The sequence below is a fragment of the Cornus florida genome, unplaced genomic scaffold, assembly GCF_030987335.1.
Source record: "Cornus florida cultivar Cherokee Brave unplaced genomic scaffold, ASM3098733v1 CherokeeBrave_3.0.0_Hap2_Chr03, whole genome shotgun sequence".
In the NCBI taxonomy this organism is placed as follows: Eukaryota; Viridiplantae; Streptophyta; class Magnoliopsida; order Cornales; family Cornaceae; genus Cornus; species Cornus florida.
The window spans coordinates 22405219-22415815 of record NW_026775573.1 but is presented as its reverse complement, the minus strand read 5'-3'; the positions used below and the strand labels follow the sequence as shown (position 1 = coordinate 22415815).

At 32.5% G+C, this 10597-nt stretch overlaps 1 protein-coding gene across 2 annotated transcripts; it reads right to left on the bottom strand.

The window, feature by feature from the left end:
• Positions 1–276: 276 nt before the first annotated feature.
• On the bottom strand, positions 277–6747 carry LOC132299907 (F-box/FBD/LRR-repeat protein At1g13570-like). Of its 2 annotated transcripts, none has more exons than XM_059796786.1 (5): positions 6610–6747; positions 3797–3889; positions 2651–3652; positions 2395–2541; positions 277–888 (listed from the first exon to the last, which is right to left on the bottom strand). In XM_059796786.1, exons 1-5 carry the CDS (start codon positions 6661–6663, stop codon positions 574–576), a joined length of 1611 nt encoding a protein of 536 aa, XP_059652769.1. In that variant the 5' UTR covers positions 6664–6747; the 3' UTR covers positions 277–573. The 2 variants fall into 2 exon arrangements, with proteins under 2 accessions (XP_059652769.1, XP_059652770.1); XM_059796787.1 differs by having other exon boundaries at positions 3797–3910; positions 6610–6674.
• Between the last annotated feature and the right edge of the window lie 3850 nt (positions 6748–10597).

The following is a 10597-nucleotide window of genomic DNA, read 5'->3' as shown; positions in this document are numbered from 1 at the left end:
TTTACATTATGCCCAACATATACATACATATATATATGGTTCGTTGATTACTCACAGATTGGGTTTTCAATTGGGGTTTTATTTGGTATGGGTAACAAGGGCAAATTTGTCATTTTGAAAGTGTAGCATAGGTCACGTCTGGTGTTTTTTTGCAATAAAATGGAATAGTTTAGGGAGAACTCTATAAAAATAGAGAGTTTTCTGGGAAGAGAGAGTAAAGTTTGGAGGGGTTTTATGCACTATACCTTATAATGACTGATAGTTTGGATTAGAATCACTCTCAAATCTCAATCTAATTCACTCATTTAACTTGTTATTTAACCATAAAAATATTTCAAATAATCTAGAACCTACATTCAATGGAGCACAGCATTGAAATACAATTTTTCTTAAATAAACAAATCAAGGATAGTTCCCCATAAAACAACACTCTCTCAAAACCTCATAAACTTGGTGCAAAAACAAATAGATATCACCGTAATAAATAGATATCACCGTAATAAAACAACAGATTTTTTTTTTTTTTTTTTATTTTATTTTTCTTTCTTAATTGGTATTCACACAGACATGGCTTCATACAGTGCAATCACGAAACTGTAGCCTAGTAGTTGAGGGCACCTTTCCTCGAAACATTTTATATACTCTCTTTTCTTTTATTCTACCACGACCAAACTTAGGAATCGACCATACACCATCGCCTTCATAAATCCGCAAATCACATCCAATTGTTATATTCTTAATAGCAATAGCACACTTCAGCAGATATACTATAAGCTTAGCTTCGTTTCGGATACCCCGAAAATTGTGTATCTCCACTTCCTTGAGATGCTTCAGACGACATAATTTCATCTTTTTCTTCAGAGTTTCAATTTTCACCAAGGGCGGAAGCTAAAAACAAACATAGAAAAAGAAAAAAAAAAAGATATTCATTACAATGCACCAACAAAGAAAACATGCACTTTTATCATTAAAAGTGCGTCTCATTATAGAATAAGCAGACTTCTCTTCATAGAACAAGACTAGTTATATTCCCATCAAGTCTTTACTTTTTCGTTTTTCTTAACATTTAAACAAGCATAAAATCTCTCACTCCAAGATAGACCCCATTTTCGCTTCCTCATATCATTTGCATTTTCAAGAAATTATGGAAAGAAACATCCAAAAATATTGTCTTCGTGGTCAACAAAGAAAGTGCATATTTTCTTATTTGGATAACAAGAAACCGAGATTTCCTTGAATTTAATTTTTACAGGGCCTATCCATACTGAGTCGAAGCCCCGATAAGATATTGCTTATAGTTCCTTGAATTTAAAATTTATTAAAGCTGTTTGTCTATGTTCTGAGGTTCACTCTTTTATGCTTCGTTTGGTTGGAGGGATGGAAAAATAGATAGAAGGATAGGGAAATACAAAGGAAGGAGGGATGAAGCATCCCTCCTTGCTTCCTCCCGCTTTTCCCTTCCCTCCAACTAAACACGAAAAAGTTAATTCATCCCCCCTTTCATCCATCCCTCCTCAATCCTTCCCTCCAACCAAACATAGCATTAATGTCAAATCAATGTTGTATATGCATCATATCATCTAGTGTGCATCATATATTTGTTTGAGTATTTAAGAATATTAATTCGCGTGCATAATTATAATTTTGCATTGCTATTCAAGAGTCCATAACAGGTGTTATGTATACACAATTCTTGTTATTCAATGGTGCTTAATACTCTTAACAGTTCTATCTAGAGTCCTTCTCCAGTGCTCATATGCGGTTCACGTGCTAGTGAGAAGGCTGCATGGTTATCTCTGTTATAGATATGCAGTTCATATACTTATCATAAAAAAAAGATATGCAGTTCATATGCTAGTGAGAAGGCTGCATGGTTATCTCTGTTATATTGCTGGCATAAGGGTCTGTTTTGCAGGTCTGGTTTTGAAATGGGCAAAAGTCAAAGTGTTATCAATTTGTTCCATCCGACGGCTGATATTAGAGCTTGAAGATATAAAGGCTAACAGGTGAAGAAAGGTTGTGGGTCATCTTAGAAGAGCAACGGGCAGATTATAAAAAGCTATCAATTTGCCTTCAGATTGAAGGGACCTAAATTTGGTGTTGCATTTGAAGTTTGAAAAAGTTGCTGGGATATAATTCTTATCTTGAAGCTAAGACTCTTGGGTCCACACATATTTGAAACCAATTAGCTGAAATATAGAGTAGTTAATGGGAGATGGTCAGTCTTCAGAATGAATTGACCAAAAGAATAGTAAACATGGGTTCATATAAGCACATTACAGATAGTTAGCATAAGAAGACTATTTTGTGTTCAGAATTCAAGTAACACAACTCCATTCATTCACCTTCCAACCATTTAACCTTAATGTGCTCAATGCATAGAAAAAGACTTACATGAAGCTCAAGTTTTTCCAGAAGAGGAGATGCCTTCAACAGTGAAGAGATCAGTTCCAAGGGGCTTTCTCGATGTGGTCCAATGAACACTAAAACCAAATGTTTGAGTTTAGCGAATGTTGGTAAATTCTTAGGTACCGTATCTTCCTGAAGAACAATGAGAGATTCATTAATAAACATAAATATTATCAATGTAGGACGACGACAAGATATGTCGAAAAATAATAAATAAATAAATAATAATGCTTTGAAATACCTCTATATCTCTTAAGGACAATAGCAAATATTCAAGCTGAGGAAATTCACTTGGAAGGCTTACATCCCGAAAATAAAAATCACTTAAAAGGTTGTCAGGGTCAGTAATGGGACGAAGGAATGCAACACCAAATAAAGGAATTTGAGTATAAACAGACAGCCTTGCAAGTTCTGCTTTATTCTTGTACAATAACCGGCTTAAATGAGTTCCACTATATTCAAACGATGCAAGATTTATGCCATCACAAATCTCAATCTCCATTAGATTTGGAAAAGCAGATACACTTAAGTGTCTTAACTTAAGAGAACGACATCCACCCGCAGAAAACTTAAAACGTGCTGGACCGAGGCAACCTGTCACACTAAACCACTCAAGGCATAAGCAATTGGATAAGATGTTCTGAACATCTTCTTCAGTCAGACTAGTATTCTCCATAGTCAAGGATGTGAGGGAGCCGAAACAAGTAAAATTTTGAGGAAGACTCAACTTAAAAAGGCTCAAAGACAGGCATTTTAAGGTTGATCCATTATCCTGCATAAATACCCAATAAGGAAATGTATAGAGCTCTTGTTCATTTTTTAAAGACCAATTGTTTTTGGACAACCTTATATCAAGATTCTGAACTTTCTTATCCGTGGCAAATTGAATCCATTTTTCAATGTCAGAACTGTACTTTACACCCAAAGAATACTTCACCCTGAATGATTCTATACTTGCACCACAATGTAGTGATAAAATTTGATTGACCCATCTCACAAAGCTATGCTTTTTCCGCTGTCCAGAGGTGGCATCTCGATTTTTCAGTTGGTGCATTTGACCATCATTACCACTCATGGTTGTAACATCAAAAACAAGGTTTAAATATGTTCCCCACAAGTATCTCCATCTTCTTGAAAGAATGCTGGTTCTGACGGCCTCTCTCATAGTCAGCCGTGATATGATAGAACACAGAATTTCCTCTGGCAACTTACTAATTCGATCATCCACTGTAATACTGTCATTCTTTATTCATTACAAAGAAAATGGTCATGAATATATGAAGGAAGATAAATTTTGCTTCCTATTATTGCAAAGTAGCATAAATGAAAATATTGTAGGGCTAAATAAACCTAATCACAAGAAAGCCTAAAAGTTTATATTACTCACTTCAACAGTAATAATATTTGACGTGGATTTCCTCCTCTTTCTACTGCAAATCACATCCCTTGAAATTCGATCCTCCATAATCTTGTCGTCAATCTATAAATTCCAAATGAAGCTCTATTAAAGATGAATCAGATAAATCAAGTTAACCAATCGCAAATAATTTAATTTTCATTTGTACTATCTCTTGGAAAAACCAATAGAAGAAACTCAACTTCGGATAGGATAGGCAACTTAAATGTAATTTAATTTTCTAAGAGACCGTATGGGATTGCTTCTCCACCACTAAAAAGTGCTTTCATTTAAAAAAATGAAATGAGATAAAGTAGCTTTTAACATAGTTTTATGCAGCTTTCTACATGTACTATCTACATAGAACAGATTATTCAATAAAGTGAAAGAAAAAAAAAAAAAAAGTGATAATATGGGTGTCAGCTTATGGACTAGTAGATTACAACATATCTAGCTCAAAATTGATATCGAACCAAACTAAAAAAAGCCAAAAATTCAAGAATCATCTGTATACTCCAAGAATGTTGTATATAGAACGAATTTTGCTGTATTTCTCTTCAAATGGCAATTTAAAAAATATGTTCCATTATTTTCAGGGGGACATATCACCAGCGCTCTAAGTTTGTCCTCACGTGCTTCATTTATTAATTTTATAGAAGGAAAATGACAAAATTGCCCTTCTTCTTGTCAGTGACGCATAAGTTGCTGGCGGTGAAATTGGAGCAAGATGATCGAGCTGATGATCAGAGCCAATCAGACCCATAAATTTATTTTCAAAACCATGAGAATTGGGAGAAAAATAGAAAGGGGGAGAGAGAGAGAGAGAGGAGCGTGCCTGTCATTCACCCAATGTGGTCATAATTTCATCATATATGTCCTTTAACATGTCAATATATATACTTATAAATTCTTTCCTTTTAACACCCACCATATCATACCTCTGATTAGTGATAACCGTAAATAGCTTCTAATGTTGACCTCATTGGCATAAACCTAATTTTAGTTTCACATCTTAGTCATTGTAGTAAGTTAATAGCTGCTAACGTTGACGTCATTGGCATATAACGGATGGAATGGATAGCCAGTGTTCTGGTTTCGTCTACTTTACTTTTTGATGAATCAATATGGTAAAAAAGTTAATGGGCCCAAAATGAATCCTTACATTTCCTTATTAGTCCCTCACGAGGCCTTGGGAATAAAAATCCAATCATTCTCCATCCACGGGCATAGGCAATTTGTTGAACCACGTAAATCTTGTTCTTTATGTGTGTTTACTTCCATCTTGTTTTTCCTTGTTGCCATTGATATTTGTTGTTTGAGATTTTGGGGGAATTTATTCCCAACATGAACATGGCTACAAAACCGAAGCGCAACCACCACCCTAGCCACAAGCCCACAAAACCCATGCAGTGTAGAAAGCCCAGACACCGGTACAATACGATAAGGACACAACAATAATAACATATGCATTCTAGGGGATGTCTCCACTTTTTCTTCTATTTTTTTATTTCTCCTCTTTTTGTTCTTCTCCTTCTTGCCTTCTACCTCATTGATTTTGCCTACTGTCTGATAGGAGAAGTGATTACAAAGCTTTAGGCAAAAACATATAAATATGCTTATGCTGTTGTTAGGTTTTTTAGCCCGTTTTTTATTTTTACACTGTTAGATTTATAAATTTGAGCTGAGTCCTATGGTTTTAAAAAATATATATATATATATTCACAAATTGAGGCAAATGTGTCATGACCGTGTCTTTGTGTAACCAGCCCTATATGTTACTTTTTAAAAAAATGTAGACAATTGTAGTCGTGACGGACATGTGTCTGACCGTGATCCCGACTAGTTTGTGTCCAACACCATCATTGTTTGATATTCAACTGAGTGTCTGTGCTTCGTATGAAGGTACCCTTTCCACCCTTTTTAACATTTAAACAAAACCTTACATATTCATCCTAATACTAACATCCATGCTCAAAGTTTCATAACACAAACAACAACACAGAAATCCCCATAGCTACCTAATCATCCTAGGTTGAATCACATCCAGACACATATTCTGTCTACATAAACAAGCATATATGTAAGTAAACGAACAATCACAGAAAACCGAAAAAACAATAAACAATCACAAATGGGCTCTAACCTTGATGATATAAGCTAGGGAGGTTTTGAGACCCAATGGGGACAAAATTATACAATTAGTATGTTTGCTTGAACTTTCAAAACAATTAAAATAATAAGCTGACAACAATTCGAAGTAAAAACATAAAAAATTGGAACTTTTACAGTGAATGTGTATTTACTTGAACTTCCAAAAAAAAAAAAAAAATTACAAACCAACAAAATTTGAAGGAAAAATATAAAAAATCCGAACTTTTACCTGGAGCGGTCGAGACACAATGGGGACAAAATTATACAGTGAGTATGTTTACTTCAACTTTCCCCAAAAAAAAATCACAAGCCACAAAAATTCGAATAAAAAATCTCAAAAATCGGAACTTTTACAGTGAATGTGCTTGAGCTTTTAAAATATAAATTAAAAATCACAACCCAAAAAAAAAAAAAAAAAAAATCGTAGGAAAAATATCAAAAATCAGAACTTTTACAAACAATAATAATAATAATAATAATAATAATACAACCCAAAAAATTTCGAAGGAAAGATCTAAAAAAATTCGAACTTTTACCTCATACAGTTTAAAACTATATCCAGCAAGCATTAGAGTCTGATCACATCGTCAAAGAATTATCTTTTCGAACTACATATACACCATATATATATATGTATATATAGATCTACATACCTTTCGCCGTGGAGAGATATTTTTCTGATGCAGATTATTAGGATCTCCAACCATCAGTGAGACGCCATCTTAGAGAGAGAGGGAGAGAGATTGGTGAATGACGAACTTGGAAGGTGGAGACTTGAGAGGAGTGTCCTAGTAGACTCCACAAGGTAATGGGCTAAATTTGACAGAACACTGGCATATGGGCCTTACAAATAGTTATTATTGGGTATGTAATGGGCCTAACTGAAAATGCTTATTTAATGAGCCATGGATCTGATTTTTCTAAAATGCATAATGAGCCGAGTTAATGTTAAATCCAGTTTTCATCTCTTGCACAGTGTCTACACCAAACATATTGACGGTTGCATACGGAGTATAACTGTGATATCCCCGGATTTTTTAATGCGGGTTGGCCAGGCCTACGCCCGAATACCCAAGGATATCAAAACAAATTGATAATAAACGAACACAGAGTATAAAAGAATAAAGAAGAATAAATAAAATGCTAACAAGAAACTAAAATGATAATCTAATAATAAATCTCAGAATATATTTCCATTAGTTAATAAACTCTTCTGATACAACTGATCCTTCAAAATACAACTCGGGAATCCATACTGTGTGGACCCCTTGAAAATCCAAACTAAACAAATGACAGCAATAACTGTCTAAATCAGGAAACTGAATCATAAAGGAACTCCTATCTAATATCGGAAGAATGAAGTAGACTGATCCTCGCTCAGCACGAACAACCTCTACTCTTAACGAACACTTGAAAAATAATGGTGGGTCAGGCCTACAAACAAGTTCTACTCTAATACAGTCCAAGCAGAGATCCGATACACGTATATATCCTAATCAATCCAACAGTAACTAGTAATCCGTATATATATATACACACACTAAAGGAACCTCACTAGATTATAGGGTTGTCTCAACCTGAATAGTAGGCAACATGCAAAACGCACATATAGTGGGCATGAGTACCTAGACCTACCAGGGTACACAACTACACTATATCTAGCTACACATCCCTGGCGATATACGCACCCTAACCACTGATCCTGAGATTCAAGTTCATATATCATGACACCATACTTATATATATATAATCTAGTAACCATCTTATTCAGTATAAATTAATCCTCCATAAGTCATTCAATTTGTTCAGCTGACCTGACTTGAATATAAGTAGAATTTAACATTTTAGTTAATCCATTCCCTTATATAATAAATTTCCTCCAGAAGTCATTCAACTTGTTCAGCTGACCTGACTTGAATATAAGTAGGACTTAACATTTTAGTTAATCCATTCCCTTATATAATAAATTAATCCTCCAGAAGTCATTCAACTTGTTCAGCTGACTTGACTTGAATATAAGTAAGACTTAACATTTTAGTTAATCCATTACCTTATATAAAATAGGTAGGACTTAACTGATAAGTTAATCCGTCCCTAAAATGCCACCGTCTCATACCGGTGCATTAAACCACACAATCCAACAATTGATGTAACAATTAAGGAAATACATCAAACAATCCAGAAATAACTATGATAATATGACGTCAAGTTATCACAAAGTAAGAATGACTTAATATTTATTTAAGCTTCTTATATCTTATGTCCTACATAAACTGAATCTTATACATGTTATGATATTTTATTATACCGTCAAATAAGCATTCTCCATATCCAGTTCATCCTACACATTTAATCTCAATTGCTAAAACATATTAAAAGATTAAATCCATTTGTTTGTTTAAAACATTAAAATAGCAAGCATCATTATGATTGAATCTATTTAAATTTATTTAAACCCAAACTTAGTTCCTATTTGATGTTCAGAAATCCTAGGCATGTTTTTACGTTCCATCATTCCACAGATATGAAAAATACATAATTTAAACATGTAAAAATTCACACCGAAAATCAAATCAAAATCATGCATTTATCAATTCATAACACAAGAACAGATATGAACCAATTTCATAAAACCTATGTTCTAATCCAATTAAACATGCATAATTATTTAATTTTATGTGTTTAATAAATCCTGAAATTTCCTAGGTATGTACAGAAATACGAATCAAAGGAAAGAGATAGAAGAAGAACTTGCCTTAAACTTTCAGATCGAAAGTTAAACTTCTTCTTCCTTGATCTTGGGTTTTTTTTCTCCTTCCCTCCTAACTCAGAGCTCTAGAATATATCACCTGAATATTTTTAACCCCCTTTTACAACCTATGACTATATATTTATAGGCTAAATAAAATAACACTAACCTTTTTTCCCAATCCAAGTCAACTTAAAAAAAATAAATATTAAAAAGGTAAGTAAAATATGTTACGTATATAATTTATGTATATCTTTATTAAATAAATAAATTATACACATCCCATTATTTATATCTTTATTAAATAAATAAATTATACACATCCCATTATTTATTAATGGATTATCCAATAATACTTAAGTTACCATAATCCAATAATATTTAAGTTACCATAATATTATAAAGTAACTTAAAACATAACGCGTATTAAATTTACGTATATTTTTATTATTTAAATATAAAACATATACATCAGATAAAATATTACTACCCAAGTTACCATAAAAGTAATTAATAAATTATTTTCTCTTTTATATATATATATATTAAAGAGGTAAGTAAAATATGTTACGTATATAATTTATGTATATGTTTATTAAATAAATAAATTATACACATTCCATTATTTATTAATGGATTATCCAATAATACTTAAGTTACCATAATATTATAAAAGTAACTTAAAACATAACACGTATCAAATCTATGTATATTTTTATTATTTAAATATAAAACATATACATCCGATTAAATATTACTACCCAAGTTACCATAAAAGTAATTAATAAATTACTTTCCTTTTATATATGTATATAATATATATCTATATATATACATACACTATCCAAGGGTAATAATCCATACACATCCAACCTCCTATCCAAGTAGTCCATGGGACCCAATTGATTAGCCTATTACTACTAACCATAACCATAAAAGAAAAATAAAATAAAATAATAAAAGAAAAAAAAAACATTTAATTTACAATTAATCAAAATACCATTTAAGTACATAATCTAATTAAACAATTAACACATAGACAAATACAAATAATACATAGACACATAATCAAATAATCAAGTAATACCTAATTCAATTAAACACATAAGTAATTAGTCAAATAATTAATTAAATAATTAAAAATATAATTACAACAAATAAATAAATACCGAGACTATCCTTTTAAAATTAAGGGTATTACAATAACCGTTAGAATGATTGTTATTATTATTATTATTTTTTCATTACTTGTTTATAATGGAACACGTTTTGTGCAGAATAATAACCTTTTTTAATGCATTTTTTACCTTCAACATAGTGAGTTATGCTTCGTTTGGTTGGAGGGATGGAAAAATGGATGGAAGAGATAGAGGGAGGGAGGGATGGATGGATGAGGAATCCTTAGGGAACGGAAGGTGTCTCCTCCATTTTTTGTTTGATTGAATGAAATGGATAGTAGAAATGATAGATGGGGTGATACTTTTTTTTATTTGGTTGGAAGGAAGGGAAAGAGATTTTTTATATTTTTTTACCAATATATCCTCACTGTATAAAATAATAAAAAGTAGATATCCATTTGAATTTTTTTTGAAAAGGTTAAAATTGGAAATTGCATATTGTTGGTAGTTATTTATTTTCTCTCTCCTCCCTTCCCCCCAAAATTGGGCGGATAAAAAAACATGCAGAAAGAAAGGATGAAGCATCCGTCCTTGCTTCCTCCCTCTCTTCCCTTCCCTCCAACCAAACACGAAAAGCCTCATCCATCCCTCCTCAATCCATCCCTCCAACCAAACCTAGCATTAATGATCATATCCAACTATCACTATGTTGAAGGGGCCCTGCCTAGGTGAGTTCCTGGTGCCAATAAAAATAAAAATAAAAATAAAAATAAA